This window comes from Nerophis ophidion, linkage group LG19, assembly GCF_033978795.1.
Source record: "Nerophis ophidion isolate RoL-2023_Sa linkage group LG19, RoL_Noph_v1.0, whole genome shotgun sequence".
NCBI classification, from domain to species: domain Eukaryota; kingdom Metazoa; phylum Chordata; class Actinopteri; order Syngnathiformes; family Syngnathidae; genus Nerophis; species Nerophis ophidion.
In genome coordinates, this window is record NC_084629.1 from 122,590 (window position 1) to 141,885 (window position 19,296).

Consider the following 19,296-nt stretch of genomic DNA (forward strand, 5'->3'; position numbering starts at 1 on the left):
TGTTGCATGTCCGGTTGCTCAGGTAGACAATCAGTCAAGCAGCGCTGAGAGCGGATTCAACTAAACTCCCTGGAACTAATGTTGTATATATGCTTGGTAGAGAACACTCGAATATAAAGTAAGGCTCCACCCTTTCAAAATAGGCGAGCTTGATGCTAACTTACATTGGATTTGCCATTGACACGCTACTATTAGCTTTAGAGGTTTTACATTGCCATTTCAACATTTTGAAATGTATTAATGACAAGTACGACTAATATGAAACATCTGGTGTGTGATAAGTACAATACTTACAGTACAACCACTTTGTAGGTCGCAACATAACACATTGAGCTTCAGACTGTAGATACTGGGAAATGGTACCGTGTCGGTTCAAATGTGAACTGTACCCATCTCTGTGTCTGAGTGTAACATGCCAGGTGCTAGCAGACAGCAGTGACGTGGAATCACCTCTGAGAAACTGCTCTCTCATAAATCTGCATGGAAATGCCAACGGCAACAAAAAAATTTACGATTGAATAAAATAAAAAATTATGTTGAGTTTTATCCAAGTGACTTAATCATGTCTGACGGTAAACAGACCTTAGTGGAACTCAGCATCATCATCGAGGACATTTAATGTTGTTTGAAAAAACAAAACAAAAAAAAAAGCATCCTAAAGGCAGCTGAAATATGACAAACTGTCAGATGTTTAGGGTCATGGAGCGTCTGTCAGATTGCATTCATCAAGCATTGGGAGCATACGTCGCCAAACCAGCACACTCGCCATGATGTCAATATCTCCATGGCTCACACTCACTGTAGCATGTTAGCTTGTCTTTAGCATCCATTAGCCACATTTTCATTCATTGAAACGAAACATTATGACATCATTTTTACCAAAGAGCAGTCAAATAATCTACATGTTTATATGATATATATACTGTATACATCTATATATATATATGTATATGTATACGTACATTTATATGCATGTATGTATTTATATGTATGTATATACATATATATATAAAATATATATATATACACATATATGTATGTGTATGTGTATATATATATATATATATATATATATATGTGTATATATAAATATATACATATATATGTGTATATATAAATACACATATTTATATGTGGCAGAGGGGTTAGTGCGTCTGCCTCACAATACGAAGGTCCTGCAGTCCTGGGTTCAAATCCAGGCTCGGGATCTTTCTGTGTGGAGTTTGCATGTTCTCCCCGTGAATGCGTGGGTTCCCTCCGGGTACTCCGGCTTCCTCCCACTTCCAAAGACATGCACCTGGGGATAGGTTGATTGGCAACACTAAATTGGCCCTAGTGTGCGAATGTTGTCTGTCTATCTGTGTTGGCCCTGCGATGAGGTGGCGACTTGTCCAGGGTGTACCCCGCCTTCCGCCCGATTGTAGCTGAGATAGGCGCCAGCGCCCCCCGTGACCCCGAAAGGGAATAAGCGGTAGAAAATGGATGGATGGATGGATATAAATACATATATATGTATGTATATATACATACATACATACATATATATATATATGTATGTATGTATGTACATCCATTTGTTGGCCTTTTGGAAGATGTACAGTGTGTCGCTCTGACATTGTTACGAAAGGCAATCAATTGATTTTATCAATAGTAGGAAAAGGAAAATATCGGACATATACTGTATGTGCATATGTATGTGTATATGTATATATGTATGTATACATATATATATATATATATATATATGTATATGTATACATATATGTATATGTGTTTATATTTTTATGTATATATATATATATATATATATGTATATATATATATATATACATACATCCATTTTCTACCGCTTATTCCCTTTGGAGTACCGCGGGGCGCTGGTGCCTATCTCAGCTACAATCAGGCGGAAAGCGGGCTACATCATGCACAAGTCGCCACCTCATCGCAGTATGTATATATTTATATATTTATATATATATATATATATATATATATATATATATGTATATATATATATATATATATATATATATATATATACATACATCCATTTTCTACCGCTTATTCCCTTTGGAGTCCCGCGGGGCGCTGGTGCCTATCTCAGGTACAATCGGGCGGAAAGCGGGCTACATCATGCACAAGTCGCCACCTCATCGCAGTATGTATATATATATATATATATATATATGTAGGTGTGGGAAAAAATCACAAGACTACTTCATCTCTACAGATCTGTTTCATGAGGGGTTCCCTCAATCATCAGGAGATTTGATGATTGAGGGAACCCCTCATGAAACAGATCTGTAGAGATGAAGTAGTCTTGTGATTTTTTCCCACACCTACATATTGCGCTCTACCACAGTATCGAGCACTATTCTCCGGATAATCCAATCAAGACATATATATATATATATATATATATATATATATATATATATATATCCATTTTCTACCGCTTATTCCCTTTGGAGTCCCGCGGGGCGCTGGTGCCTATCTCAGCTACAATCGGGCGGAAAGCGGGCTACATCATGCACAAGTCGCGACCTCATCGCAGTATGTATATATATATATATATATATATATATATATATATATATATATATATATATATATATATATATATATATATATATGTTGTTACTTTTCTCGGCCACCGTAGCTATTAACCAATCTGTTCTGATGCAACACAGATGAGCAGACAGACTTGAATAAGTTTTAAGGTTCTATTAACAGTAAATGAACAATTAGATGAATTATATTTTAATACAACTGGAAATGACTTCATATGTTCCTGCATACGTTAGTAGCTGTTTTAAAATTATATTAATATATCTAATGATACATATCAAATAATATATATATAGTGATACATGTCATGGGCAGAGGGGAGTTTGGGCTTCTATGCTTGGGCTGCAGCTCCCGCGACCTGACCTGGGATTAGCGGGAGAAGACGGATGGATGCTTATTCATATTGTCTGCTATATATTTATCGCAGTATAGATTTTGTCCAAACTCGCTTCTTTCTTCTTTGATCGATGCAGCTGATAAAAAAACAGTGAGGTTTTGGAGTCACGCCATATAAGGTCACCCCCATATTCCTTGTTATCCTTCTGCCTGTTGTGCTAAAATAAGCGCATTCGGGAACGCCAAGATGTTCCATGCAGCTGACTGGAAACGCCCGCGGGCGACCGTCACGCCCGCATGTGTGTTACGGCAGCGGGGATGTAAATTTTTCATGGCGCACACTCGTGCCCACTGAAGCTCACTAACCAGATCTGCTCTTTGTCCTCCGCTGGCCAGTGCAGAGGCTTTGTGTTGGCCCACTTTGAAGCGCAGGATTAAGCTACCTGCGATTTTGTGATGTGTCGGCTAAACCAACAAAAACACACAGCCGCCAAGCGCTGGCAAAAAAAATATATACTGGTATCATAAAAATGTTGACGGTGAACATGTGACTTAATTTTAGAACATTTTTTTTGTGCAAAATGTTTGCCGAAAAGGCGCAACAACAACATGAAAAAAACTATTTTCACCAGTGATCTTGTAGACCTTGTTTTGACTGTGGGCCACATCACAATTATGGCCACAGTCTCCTGAAAATTATGGAAAGAGTCAAATTTGGAAATTGCCACACATTTTCATGTATACTCTACATCGCAGAGTAATATATTTTGATACTTGACGCATGCTAGAGTTAGTATTTTAGCATGCTAGCTTTTTTAGCCAATTTTAGCCAATTAGCCAGGTTTACATCTAAGCATAATTTATTTGGTTACTTGACGAATGCTACCTGTTAGCATGTTAACGTTGGGAGGCTTGCTTTTTAAACAAATGTTATAGGTAAACACCAGTCATATTTTGGTACTTGAAGCATGCTAACGTTGGCATGCACATTTTTTTAAGACATTATTCGTGCATACATCGCAAAGTAATATATTTTGGTACTTGGCATATGTTACAGTTAGTTTTTTAGCATGCTAGCCTTTTTTTTAGCAAATGTTGCTAGTAGGGCTGTGAATCTTTGGGTGTCCCACAATTCGATTCAATATCGATTCTTGGGGTCACAATTCGATAATATATAGATTTTTTTTCGATTCGATTCGATTCGGTTCTCAATTCAAAAACGATATTTTTCTGATCCAAAACGATTCTGTATTCATTCAATACATAGGGTTTCAGCAGGATCCACCCCAGTCTGCTGACATGCTAGCAGAGTAGTAGATTTTTTTTAAATAAGCTTTTATAATTGTAAAGGACAATGTTTTATCAACTGATTGCAATAATGTAAATTTGTTTTAACTATTAAACAAACCAAAAATATGACCTATTTTATCTTTGTGAAAACATTGGACACAGTGTGTTGTCAAATTTATGAGATGCGATGCAAGTGTAAGCCACTGTGACACTATTGTTCTTTTTTATTATTTTTATAAATGTCTAATGATAATGTCAATGAGGGATTTTTAATCACTGCTATGCTGAAATTATAACTAATATTGATGCAGTTGTTGATAATATTCATTTTTGTTTCATTACTTTTGGTTTGTTCTGTGTCGTGTTTGTGTCTCCTCTCAATTGCTCTGTTTATTGCAGTTCTGAGTGTTGCTGGGTCAGGTTTGGTTTTGGAATTGGATTACATCGTTATGGTATTGCTGTGTAGTGGTTTGTTGGATTGATAAAAAAAAAAATTAAAAATAAATAAATCGATTTTTTAAAATTGAGAATCCATTCTGAATCGCACAACGTAAACGATTCGATTCATATTCGAATCGATTTTTTCCCACACCCCTAGTTGCTAGTATACATATCAGTGTCATATATTTTGTCATTTTACTAATGCTAGCTATAAACGGGCTATTGATAGCATGTTCCCCTTTTTGTAATTTGACGCTATCTGACCAGCATGCTAACTGTTAGCATTTCAGTTCTGTGTTAGCATTTCAGCATTCACACGAAATTTTGACGGAAGTTGTATTTTCTAGTTGTTTTGAAAAACATCTCCAGGTTGAAGGTGAAAACGAGCAAAATGGCCACCACATCCTTTTGGATGTGTCAGTCTGTGGCCCTCAGTGGAAAAGGTTTGGGCACACCTGCACTAACCGTGCTAACGTGTCGTCGCACAGCCAACGCCGTTTGTCCTTTGCAGCCGCACGCTAACACAATCCGTGACGACTCCCCACGCCATTGGCCGACGACGGCGTCGGATTAGGTCACACGCTGTCGTCAAAAGGACGTAGAATAAGGTCAGGGGGTGTCGGACCAAAGCCGTGTCCCGTGTGAAGGGCCGAGTCGCACCAAGTCCGTAGGGCGAGCTCACTGCTTGTTACCCTCCTTTGAGGACAACAAAAGATCTGACCCACAACCCAGTTACCCAATCAAGTCAGACGTCAGCCCCCCCCCCACCCCGGGGTCAAAGGCCATCACGGGTCGCAAACCGGTGCTCCCGCAGAGGTCAGAGATTAATGTGCCTGACCACCGCTCAGGTTCTCATGTCTCAATGCAGGCACCTCCCGTTTGCCATTTTTAAAGTTGGATTTTTTTTAAACAAATGTTATAGCAATGGTTCTTAACTTTGTTGGAGTTACCGAACCCAATTAGTTTCAATTGCACATTCATTGAACCCTTCTTAGTGAAAAATAAAATGTTGTTTTTTTCCAATTCAAGACAAAGTTATGTGTTTTTGGTACACTTTAGTATGGAGAACATATTCTAAGTAACAAAGACTTAATTTAGAGGGGTTTTTTGACACTAGGGGAACATATTCTAAGTAACAAAGACTTAATTTGGAGTTATTTGTTTAGGGTTAGAGGGTTAGGGTTATAATGAGGCCATGCCGAATTAGGCATTAATAACTACTTAATAATGACTAGTTAAGAGCCAATATGTTACTAATTTGCATGTTAATAAGCAACTAGTTAATGGTGAATATGTTCCCATACTAAAGTGTTACCATGTTTTTACTGGTGCACAAAATGAACCGTGCATGAACATCACCTTGTTCAAAGAACAAACCGACACAGTGCATAAACTCACAACAAATTACACACCTGCAAATCAGTGTTACTTCAGCTGTTGCCGTACACGTAATACCCTAATAGGGAGAAGTTTTTATTGACACTATGAGTCGGGTGTGTTTTGACCTCCGCCGAACCTCTGAGGCCGACTCACCGAACCCCTAGGGTTCGATCGAACCCAGGTTAAGAACCACTGTGTTATAGGTATACACCAGTCATATTTTGGTACTTGATGCACACTAATTTTAGCATGCTACCTTTTTAAACACAATTGTCATGTATACATCGCAAAGTAATATGTTTTGGTACTTGACACATGTTAGTGTTAGTACTTTAGCATGCTAGCTTTTTTAGCCATTTTTCCAGGTTTAGATCTCAACTTCATTTTTTTTGTTACTTGACAAATGCTACCTGTTAGCATGCTAAAGTTTGGAGTGTAGCTTGTTAAGCACATTTTTCAGGTATACATACACCAGTCACATTTTGGTACTTGAAGCATGCTAACTTTTTGAACACATTTTTTAAGGTATATATTCCAGAGAAATAATTTTTGGTATTTGACGGATGTTACAGTTAGTATTTTAGCAGGCTAGCTTTTTTAGCCATTTTTCCAGGTTTGGATCTCAACTTCATTTTTTTTGTTACTTGACGAATGCTACCTGTTAGCACGCTAAAGTTTGGAGTGTAGCTTTTTAAGCACATTTTATAGGTATACATACACCAGTCATATTTTGGTACTTGAAGCATGCTAACTTTTTGAACACATTTTTCAGGTATATATTCCAGAGAAATAATTTTTGGTACTTGATGGATGTTACAGTTAGTATTTTAGCATTTTCCCAGGTTTAGATCTCAACTTCATTGTTTTTGTTACTTGATGAATGCTACCTGTTAGCATGCTAAAGTTTGGAGTGTAGCTTTTTAAGCACATTTTATACGTATACATACACCAGTCATATTTGGTACTTGAAGCATGCTAACTCTTTGAACACATTTTTCAGGTATATGTTCCAGAGAAATAATTTTTGGTACTTGACGGATGTTACAGTTAGTATTATAGCATTCAAGCTTTTTTTTTTGCCAATTTTCCAAATTTACATCCAAGCATCATTTATTTTGTTATTTGAAAAATGCTACCTGTTAGCATGCTAATGTCATTATGCTAGCTTTTTAAACAAATGTTATAGGTAAACACAAACCAAAAAACCTAAGAACATTACCTGCTAGCTTATGTTGCCAGAACAAACATGTTTTAAATGTTTTTTTACAATTACTTATTATGTTAAAGTCCTAATCCAGTCCAAGGAATTAGTCAGACAGGAAAGGGAAAACACTATCTTTATATGTTGTTGTTTTTTTTTTGGAGTGGGGGACATCTCCTGGCCACAATAGTTAATGAAAATAAACTCACGAAGCAAAATGATACAAACACGTTTGTTACTGGATACTTTCTGATTTGTGGGGACTTTGTATGTGTAAGTAATATGCAACTATATTTATTTGGTACTTGTTTTATATTGGCAAAGGTGATATTTTACACTGCAATATTGTTTAATTGTTATTACATACCGTATTTCCTTGAATTGCCGCAGGGCATATAGTATGGGCCTGCCTTGAATTACTGCCCGGTCAAACTCGCTTCCCAAAATAATTAGCGCATGCTTAGTATTACCGCCTAGTCAAACTCATGGCATTACGAGTGACACTTCCCCTGTCATCATTTTCAAAATGGAGGAGGCTGATTTCAATACCGGTAATTTTAAATCGCATAAAGGGAAGAAGATTAAGAGCTATTCAGTAGGATTTAAGGTCCGAGCTTACATCACACTTAAATTTTTACTGCATGCCTTTGGTAAGTGCCGGAGTGAGAAGAGGTTTTAAAATAATTAGCGCATGCTTACTTTTACCGCATGCCTTTGGTAAGCGCAGGAGTGAGAAGAGGTTTTAAATTAATTAGCGCCCCGGCGGCAATTCAAGGAAATACGGTATGTCTCGCTTGCGCGCTATAGTGTGCTTAGCTGTTGTGTAGCTGCTTGCTCCATTAGCATATCGCTTTGCATTTTTACCTTTTGTAAATGACTTTAGCGAAACACAATAAATTGTGTGCAGATTGGCGGACATTCAGATGTTAACTGGCCGTCCAGCTTTGCAAAATTTTTTGTGACTCGCCCCATCATTTATGTGGCCTGCCACATTGCAGCCTACAATTTCATTTTATGAGGACCGCCATGTTATTTTATCTTACTTATCGTGTCATTTTATGTGACATGCCGCGTTCATTTATGTGTCCCGCCATCGCCATGTCATTTCATTTGATATGCCACCTTGTTTTTTGTGGGTTGACGTGTCATTTAATGTGGCCTGCCACATAGCGGCCTTCAATGTCATTTTATGAGGACCGCAATGTTATTTTATCTGACCTATTGTGTCATTTTATGTGACATGCCGCCTTAATTTATGTGTCCCGCCATGTCATTTCATTTGACATGCCGAATTGTTTTTTTGTGGGCTGCCGTTTCATTTAAATTTTCCCGGCATGGTATTTTAATTGGCCTACCGAATCATTTTATGTGATATGCTGCTTTAATTTACGTGGCCTGCCACATCATTTTACAAACACCGTTTCCATATGAGTTGGGAAATTGTGTTAGATGTAAATATAAACGGAATACAATGATTTGCAAATCATTTTCAACCCATATTCAGTTGAATATGCTACAAAGACAACATATTTGATGTTCAAACTGATAAACATTTTTTGGGCAAATAATCATTAACTTTAGAATTTGATGCCAGCAACACGTGACAAAGAAGTTGGGAAAGGTGGCACCAAATACTGATAAAGTTGAGGAATACTCATCAAACACTTATTTGGAACATCCCACATGTGTGCAGGCTAATTGGGAACAGGTGGGTGCCATGATTGGGTATAAAAACAGCTTCCCAAAAAAATGCTCAGTCTTTTACAAGAAAGGATGGGGCGAGGTACACCCCTTTGTCAACAACTGTGTGAGCAAATAGTCAAACAGTTTAAGAACAACGTTTCTCAAAGTGCAACTGCAAGAAATTTAGGGATTTCAACATCTACGGTCGATAATATTATCAAAAGGTTCAGAGAATCTGGAGAAATCACTCCACGTAAGCGGCATGATCGGAAACCAACATTGAATGACCGTGACCTTCGATCCCTCAGACGGCACTGTATCAAAAACCGACATCAATCTCTAAAGGATATCACCACATGGGCTCAGGAACACTTCAGGAAACCACTGGCGGTATAGCTCGGTTGGTAGAGTGTCCGTGCCAGCAACTTGAGGGTTGCAGGTTCGATTCCCGCTTCCGCCATCCTAGTCACTGCCGTTGTGTCCTTGGGCAAGACACTTCACCCACCTGCTCCCAGTGCCACCCACACTGGTTTAAATGTAACTTAGATATTGGGTTTCACTATGTAAAGCGCTTTGAGTCACTAGAGAAAAAGCGCTATATAAATATAATTCACTTCACTTCACTTCACTGCCACTAAATACAGTTCGTCGCTACATCTGTAAGTGCAAGTTAAAGCTCTACTATGCAAAGCGAAAGCCATTTATCAACAAGATCCAGAAACGCCGCCGGCTTCTCCGGGCCCGAGATCATCTAAGATGGACTGATGCAAAGTGGAAAAGTGTTCTGTGGTCTGACAAGTCCACAGTTCAAATTGTTTTTGGAAATATTTGACATTGTGTCATCTGGACCAAAGGGGAAGCGAACCATCCAGACTGTTATCGACGCAAAGTTCAAAAGCCAGCATCTGTGATGGTATGGGGGTGCATTAGTGCCCAAGGCATGGGTAACTTACACATCTGTGAAGGCACCATTAATGTTGAAAGGTACATACAGGTTTTGAAACAACATATGTTGCCATCTAAGCGCCGTCTTTTTCATGGACGCCCCTGCTTATTTCAGCAAGACAATGCCAAGCCACATTCAGCACGTGTTACAACAGCGTGGCTTCCTTAAAAAAGAGCGCGGGTACTTTCCTGGCCCGCCTGCAGTCCAGACCTGTCTCCCATCGAAAATGTGTGGTGCAATATGAAGCGTAAAATACGATAGTAGAAACCCCGGACTGTTGAACGACTGAAGCTCTACATAAAACAAGAATGGGAAAGAATTCCTCTTTCAAAGCTTCAACAATTAGTTTCCTCCGTTCCCAAATGTTTATTGAGTGTTGCTTAAAGAAAAGGTGATGTAAGACAGTGGTGAACATGCCCTTTCCCAACTACTTTGGCATGTGTTGCAGCAATGAAATTCTAAGTTAATTATTATTTTAAAAAAAAGTAATGTTTATGAGTTTGAACATCAAATATCTTGTCTTTGTAGTGCATTCAATTTAATATGGGTTGAAAATGATTTGCAAATCATTGTACTCCGTTTATATTTACATCCAACCCAATTTCCCAACTCATTTGGAAATGGGGTTTGTATTTGATATGCCGCAATATTTAATGTGGGGTGCCATATCATTTAAATTGGCCCGCCATTTTATTTTATGTGGTGCTGCAGCATTATTTTACGTGACACACCACATCATTTATATGGTCCTGCCGAATTATTTATGTGGCCTGCCATATAATTTAATGTAGATCACAATGTAATTACAATAGAGGCCGCAGCTTCTATTGTGACCCGCCACATTACTTTGATGTGGTTCGCCATGTTATTTTACATGACTCGCCCCATCATTTAAAGTGGCCCGCCACATTATTTTACGTGGCCTACAATGTCATTTTATGCGGCCCGCCATGCATTTTTTTTTGTGAGGTGCCGTATTATTTTATGTGAACCGCCATGTTATTTTAACTATCCTACCGGATCATTTTATGTGATATGCTGAATTAATTATTGTGTACCGCTATCTCATTTAAATTGATATGCCACGTTATTTTTTGTGGGGTGCTGTGTCATTTAAAGTGGCTCGTTATGTTATTTTACCTGGCCTACCGCGTCATTTCCTGTGATATGCTGCTTTTATATATGTGGCCCGCCACTGTGACAGGTCTCCAGCCGTCATCGTGTGGGTTGCAGTGACCATCGATGCAAGACGCATGGTAGCAGGTTTGACTATTGTTTATTATTTCAGCAACAAGTTTTCGTTCAAATCGGTCGCGCCAATTTCTAGCACGATCTCTCTTCCTGCTCGTCTCGGCGCACCTTTCGGTGGCCAGTGGCTGCGTCTTCCGCGGGGGCTCATCTCTGTCCTGGTCGCTCTTGTCGTCTTCGTTGTCGGGTGTTTCCTCTCCTACTTCTGCCACGATTGCTCCTCCTTCTCCCCTTTTATGCTGAAGCGGAAGATGCAGGGATTGAGAGCAGGTGTGTCGTTCACGCACCTGACTCTGACGGCTGCAGTGTCGCTCCAGGCGTGCCCTGCCTCTCCGCTCCGCTGCATGCTCCGCCCCCTGGCCGCCATCTTGGGCAGGACCACTGTTTGTCCTAGCCTGCTGTCGACTCGTCGACTCCGTCTCTCCACAGCCATATTTTCTGATTTTATATGCCGCATTATTTTACGTGGCCTGCCATATCATTTATGTGGCCTCCAAAAAAAGGCTGGATACAACAAAGCACTTTCTGAAGAAAGGTGTGTATTATTCTTCCAGTTTTGACAAAACATTTTTTGTTCACTTTAATATTATCTGTGCAATCTTTTACTAAAAATTAAAGTAATCAAAAAGCCTTTCTTATGCACATTGTGTGCCAAAGCTCTTATACATTCATATTCATATACAGTATATTCACTGTGACTTTCAATAACAAGGACTGTGACTTCCCTGCTTTGGTGTTACAAGTCTTAGTCCATGACCAAACAAAATGTCCGTGTCCTCTCCACAGTGGCGCTGAACAACCGAGTGACTCCAGTGGCGTTGAATAATGGCGACGACAACACATCAGCAGCGGCGGAGGCCAAGATACCTGAGGGAGAGCTTTTACTGCAGGTGAGTAAAAGGGAGAAGGTTTCTTGTGACATGACATTTTCTCTTTTTCTTTCTCGGCCACAAGACCACAAAACTCTATTCAGGCCACCGTCGCAGGACCACGCCCTCGCGCCTGCTTTACACTCGACGCGTCTGTCGCGTGCAACAATAGTGTGGCATTTTGAGCACGGGCTGCAGAAATAAAACCAAAACTAAAACACTCGCACGTCTGTTTGCTCCTCAGCTGTTCCAAAAACATACATGGAGGTGTCATAGTTTGAATGAATCACTTGGCACCATTTTGTCTCATTATTATCACGCTATTGTTGAATGTGCCAAAAATGGTAAAAAAAAAAGGGTAAAAGAAGGTTAATAGAAGGTGAAAAGAGGTAACAGAAGGTAAATAGAAGATAACAAAGGTAAATACAAGGTTAAAAAGCTCAATAGAAGGTATATTAAGGTTATGTAATTTAGGTAATTTATGGAATGGATTAAGCAAAGCAATCAAACAATGTACTTATATGATCCACTTCAAGAAACTCTTAAAACTTAGTGTTTACAAAGTACAAAAAAGAAGAATCATGATAAACATTCAGAATTTATTCATCCATCCATTCCTTCATTCTCAAAATAATCTTACTTATTTCATCGTATGGAATATAACTTACTTCACCAATTATTTATCTATTTATTTTTATTGTGATTACTTATGGGGTATACATTGTGAATGCGTTGAGAACAGGAAGTGAACAAAAGTTTTAGCATCTGTTATGTAAAAGAAAAGGTGTAGGATTAAATAAGCTCTGCTTCTTCCTACTCCTTTTCGAACATGTAGAAAAGAGAAACTGGAAATTGTGATGTATCATGTGTATGCTTGCATGTTCCAAATAAACTTAAACTCAAGGTAAATAGAAGGTGAAAATGGGTAGCGAATGTAAATAGAAGGTATAATAGGGTGAAAAAAGGTCAAATAAGGTGAAAAGGAGGGTAAAACAGTTAAACAATTTAAAGGTAAAAGAAGGTAGATAACAGGTAAAAGGAGTGAAATAGAAGGCAATAGAAGGTCCATCCATCCATTTCCTGCTGCTTGTCCCTTTTGGGGTTGCAGGGAGTGCTGGAGCCTATCTCAGCTGCCACACATTAGGGCCAATTTAGTGTTGCCAATCTTCCATCCATCCATTTTCCTACCGCTTATTCCCTTTGGAGTTGTGGGGGGCGCTGGTGCCTATCTCAGCTACAATCGGGCGGAAGGCGGGGTTCACCCTGGACAAGTCGCCACCTGTTGGCAGGGCCAACACAGATAGACAGACAACATTCACACTCACATTCACACACTAGGGCCAATTTAGTGTTGCCAATCAACCTATCCCCTGGTGCATGTCTTTGGAGGTGGGAGGAAGCCGGAGTACCCGGAGGGAAGCCACGCGGTCAGGGGGGAACATGCAAACTCCACACAGAAAGACCCCGAGCCCCATATTGAACCCAGGACTACTGGAACTTTTTATTGTGAGGCAGACGCACAAACCCTTTTTACCACCGTGCTGCCCGCGTTGCCAATGTTGAAAAAGTTAAATAGAAGGTAAAATAAGGTAAATAGAAGGTGAAAAGGAGGGTTAAACAATGTCAACAATTAAAAGGTTAAAAAAAAAGGTTGATGAAACGTAAAACGGTGAAGACAGTAAAATAGAAGGTGAAAAGGGTAAATAGAAGGTAAAAGTAGTTAGAAAAGGGATAAATAAATGGTAAAAAAAAAAAAAGATGAAAGAAGGTTGAAAGGGTAAAACAAGGTAAGTAAAAGGTGAAAAAATGTAAAATAAGTTGAATAGAGTGTAAAATAAATTGAAAAGGGTAAACACATTTAAATTGAAGGGGAAAAAGGGTAAAAGAAGGTAAATAAAAGGTAAAATAGGGTCAATAGAAGGTAAAACAAGGTTACTTGCAGGTAAATTAAAGGTGAAAAAAGGTAAAATAAGGTAATTAGAAGGTAAAATGAGGTTAATAGAAGGTAAAACAAGTTTACTACAAAGTAAAATAAGTTGGAAAAAATGTAAATACAAACCCCGTTTCCATATGAGTTGGGAAATTGCGTTAGATGTAAATATAAACGGAATGGAATGATTTGCAAATCCTTTTCAACCCATATTCAGTTGAATCCACTACAAAGACAAGACATTTGATGTTCAAACTCTTAAACTTTATTTTTTTTTTGCAAATAATAATTAACTTCTCAAACAAGGATGGGGCGAGGGTCACCAATTTGTAAGCAAATTGTCGAACAGTTTTAGAACAACATTTCTCAACGAGCTATTGCAAGGAATTTAGGGATTTTACCATCTACGTTCCGTAAAATCATCAAAATGTTCAGAGAATCTGGAGAAATCACTGCACGTAAGCGATGATAGTACGGACCTTTGATCCCTTAGGCGGTACTGCATCAAAAACCGACATCAGTGTGTAAAGGATATCACCACATGGGCTCAGGAACACTTCATAAAACCACTGTCAGTAACTACAGTTGGTTGCTACATCTGTAAGTGCAAGTTAAAACTCTACTATGCAATACGAAAGCCATTTATCAACAACACCAAGGAACGCCGCGGCGTTCATCTAAGATGGACTGATGCAAAGTGGAAAAGTGTTCTGTGGTGTGACGAGTCCACATTTCAAATTATATTTGGAAACTGTGGACGTGGTGTCCTCCGGAACAAAGAGGAAAATAACCATCCGGATTGTTATAGGCGCAAAGTTCAAAAGCCAGCATCTGTGGTGGTATGGGGTGCATTAGTGCCCAAGGCATGGGTAACTTACCATTGCTTAAAGGTCCATACAGGTTTTGGAGCAACATATGTTGTCATCCAAGCAACGTTATCATGGACGTCCCTGCTTATTTCAGCAAAACAATGCCAAGCCACATGTTACAACAGTGTGGCTTCGTAGTAAAAGAGTGCGGGTACTTTCCTAGCCCACCTGCAGTCCAGACATGTCTCCCATCGAAAACTTGTGGCGCATTGTGAAGTGTAAAATACGACAGCGGAGACCCCGGACTGTTGAACGACTAAAGCTTTACATAAAACAAGAATGGGAAAGAATTCCACTTTCAAAGCTTCAACAATTAGTTTCCTCAGTTCCCAAAAGTTTATTGAGTGTTGTTAAAAGAAAAGGTGATGTAACACAGTGGTGAACATGCCTTCTCCCAACTACTTTGGCATGTGTTGCAAAATTGTCTAAAAAAAAAGAAGTTAGCATGGTGATTTTAGCAAGCTAAGACATTAGCATGTGCAAAGTACCAAGTTATATGACTGAGCTGAAGGGCTGAAAGTCTGCTAAAGAAATGGCAATGGTAAACTAGCATGCTAAAATGTATACTGTACCATGATACTAGTCAACATAGGTCAAGTACCAAGTGATATGATTGTTAGCTGTTTGGCGGCAAAATGCCCCCCCCCCCCCCCCCCAAAAAAAAAGTATTGTCCTGTTAACATGCTGACATGTTAGCGTGTGTCAAGTACAAAGTTGTATGACTGACTTGTTCGACTGCAAAAGTGGCTAAAGAAATGGCATGATAACGTTAGCATGCTAGCATGTAAACCTTAGCATGTTAACAGTTTGCAGATGTCAAGTACCAGGTGGTATGATTCTGAGGTATTCAGCACCAAAATTGTCTAAAAAAAAGTTAGCATGGTGATGTTATCAAGCTAAGACGTTAGCATGTGTAAAGTTCCAAGTTAAATGACTGAGCTGTTCAGCTGCAAAATTTGCTAAAAAAAAATGTGCATGGTAATGCTAGCATGCTAAATGTATACTTTAGCATGATAACAGTTAACATAGGTTGTCTACCAAGTGATATGATTCAGAGGTATTTGGCTGCAAAATTGGCCAAAATATATTGCTTGGTAATGTTTACATGCTGACATGTTAGTGTGTGTCAAGTACCAAGTGATATGCTTCTGGGGTGTTTGAATGTAAAATTGTCTAAAAAAAGTTGTTCGGCTGCAAAAGTTGCTAAAAAATGGCATGGTAATGTTAGCATGCAAGCGTTAACATATGTCAGGTACCAAGTGATATGACTCCAGGGTGTTTAGAGGTAAAATTGGCGCAAAAAAAAATAGCATGGGAATGTTAGCATGCTAACATGATAGCATGTGTTAAGTACCAAGTTATATGACTCTTAAGTTGTTTGGCTGCAAAATTTGCACACAAAAAAAATAGCATGATAATGTTAGCATGTTAACATTTAGCATGTGTCAAGTACCAAGTCATATGACTCTAAGGTGTTCGGCTGCAAAATGTTTCTAAAAAAATAACATGATATTGTTAGCATGCTAGCTTGGTGACTTTACCAAGCTAACAGTTCACATGTGTCAAGTACCAAGTGTTATTATTCTGAGGTATCCGGCTGTAAAATTGACCGCAAAAAAGTTAGCACGCTATCATGTTAGCATGTGTCAAGTACCAAGTTATCTGATTTTGAGGTGTTCGGCTGCAAAATTTGGTTAAAAAAATGTCATGGTAATGTTAACAAGCTACAATGTAAACTTTAGCATGCTAACAATGAACATGTGGCAAGTACCAGGTCATATGACTGAGGTGTTCCGCTGCAAAATTGGCTCAAAAAATTAACATGGTAATGTTAGCACGCTAACACCTTAACATGTGTCAAGCACCAAGTGATATGATGCTGAGGCATTCGGCTGCAAAATTGCTTTAAAAGTTAGCATTTGAATGCTACTAATGCTGCCTGAGCCTGAGCCAATCAGTGGCCACGATACTGAACATCACAGTCTGATTGTTTTGGTCTGGAGTAGTCGCCAACACAATGTAGCATTGCTATTTTTAGTTCATCTCACCTTAATAATGCTTGAAAATGCTGAATTTAAAGCAGAATTACGTGGAATAAACGGATACCTAAGATGTGGGTATTGTGTTGAAAAGTTTAGCATTTATTGATTGACCTACTTTGTGTTGGTGTTAGTATCTTTTACATATAAAATGTATCAAAGTGGTTTGAATGAAAATTTCAAAAATGTAAAACCGTGTCTCTTATCTTGTGTATGGTTTTGTTCCTGGACTGTAATGTGTGACGGGACAAAGCCAAAACTCGAATGGCTGCCAGGTCGCCTTTGATGTCCTGGACTCGTTGATTTTCCAGCCCAGTTCCTCCCAATATGCGCCACACTGGCATGGCAGGGCGGGAAGGAGCTGCTCGTCCGGCTCCAGCAAAACTGGATCCAACCGGGGGGTTTTCTTTCTTGTCCCAAAGTCTCCTGGTTCTTCTGGCGAGCTGGTAATGAAAGATGAAGGCTCACACAGAGTCAGGAGGTGAAAATTCCAAATCGGGGGCCTCCTGCTTGATTGGACAGCGCCAGCTTTTTATTTTGGATGGAAAGTATGTGAAATACCATGAAATATGCTAACTTTTCCTATGATATCGTGCTAACATTAGCATGCTAACGTAATATGCGGTTGTTACGGAGGCCAGACAGGGTGGCTGGGCCATGTGTACGTTGGGAAACTTCACTCCCTGACAACTTCAAAAAGTATGCTAGCCGCAGGGCTGGGCACACTTACCTCTCAATCTGGCAAAGGGGGTGTCAGGTTCAAACACTGATGACATCTATTAAACAAGACAAGAAGCAAGGAAATAAACCTAAACAGAATTCAATTGAGGAAAAACGTCTGGACTGTACTCTTTGTACAGTCCCCCCACGCTCTGACGAAAGATTGTACACCTCCTCTTTTTTTTGGACTTTCCCTGATTGCATGGCAACAGCTGTTACTAAGGGAGGGGGTCGTAAATAGCCGTCGCCTTTTTCACAAAACGGTTAAAAAAAAAAAGGTGCCTGGAGAGGAGTCGGGCTCTGCTTCCTCTCCGCTTTGTAGATCTCGGGTCAAGACAAAATCTTCTTGTGGATTATAATACATCAAAGAAACCAATGCCTTCATGTCGTTTCCCACCCTACACAGTGGAGTTTTACAAGCCTTTTGCTTGGTAGGATCAAAGACAGCTTTTGTCTTCTCGCTGGGAACTCATTGAAACACAAAGTTTTGTGATAACTTAGATACAATTATCCTGACAGGGGGTTTGCACCCCGCTCAGAGTGGCGGCAGTAAGGGAAGATTGATTTCAGAGCTGCATTTTAGATCACTTCAATCACTTAAACCAAAAATGGGTGGCTTGTAAATCCTTTTTTTGTGCTATCTTACAAGTATGCTAACATATTAATGTTAGCATACTTGCTAAAGTTTAATGCTTGCTTCGTAGCTACTTGTATTTTTCATGGTTTGTGATACTTGACACCATCTTTGAAGTATACTAACTTTTCCTTTGTTATCTTATTAACAGGCAGCACGGTGGAATAGGGGTTAGTGCATGTGCCTCACAATACAAAAGTCCTGAGTAGTCCTGAGTTTAATCCCGGGCCGGGATCTTTTTGTATGGAGTTTGCATGTTCTCCCCGTGACTGCGTACTCCAGCTTTCTCCCACCGCCAAAAATACATGCACCTGGGGATAGGTTGATTGGCAACCCTAAATTGGCCCTAGTGTGTGAATGTTGTCTGTCTATCTTTGTTGGCCCTGTGATGAGGTGGTGACTTGTCCAGGGTGTACACCGCTTTTCGCCCAAATGCAGCTGATATAGGCTCCAGCACCCCCCGCGACCAAAAGCGGTAGGAAATGGATGGATGGATGGATCTTACTAACATTAGCATGCTAATGTTTTAAGCTAGCATTTTAGCTAATTGCATTCAACTAAACGTAAAGTTAGTGGAGTTTGATACTCGACACCATCTTGCAAATATGCTAACTGTTCCCATGTTAACTTGTTAATGTTATCATGCTTAGGATTTATGTTGGCTTTTTGTCTTATTTTATTTGTTTGAACCTACAAATCTTGGCTTTTGATACTTGACACCATCTTCAAGGTATACTAACTCATCCTAGGCTAATAGTAGCATGCTAGCATTTTAAGATAGCATTTTAGGTAGGTAGGTAGGTAGGTCTTTATTGTCATTGCAACAAGTACAACGAAACTTTGTTTTCAGCACAAACCTATTCAAGACTAGACAAACAAACAAAGTACAGGGTTACAGAACAAGAAAGCTGATGGGTCGCCATAAGGCGCCCCGTAAAAGATGGGAAAAAGGTAAACGATGAGTAAAAAAATACAATCCAGACTGGGTTCCTAAGGGGGCCCCAGTTCGGAGTGAGAAAAAACCTCCATAGCAAGGCACATATAAATATTACAACATACAGCTCGAGATATCTAGCAACAGAGGGAATGTAGTTCAAGGTCATGGTGGTAGATCGCAGCTCTCAGGCGCTGACCATCCATTC

General features: G+C 39.4%; 1 protein-coding gene across 1 annotated transcript in view; it reads left to right on the forward strand.

The window, feature by feature from the left end:
* Positions 1-19,296, forward strand: part of LOC133537847 (aryl hydrocarbon receptor-like) — a 93,271-nt gene that overhangs the window by 43,422 nt on the left and 30,553 nt on the right. The window contains exon 3 of the mRNA XM_061878917.1: positions 11,880-11,983. Coding sequence (XP_061734901.1) covers positions 11,880-11,983 — 104 coding nt within the window. The remainder of the gene's footprint in view (positions 1-11,879; positions 11,984-19,296) is intronic.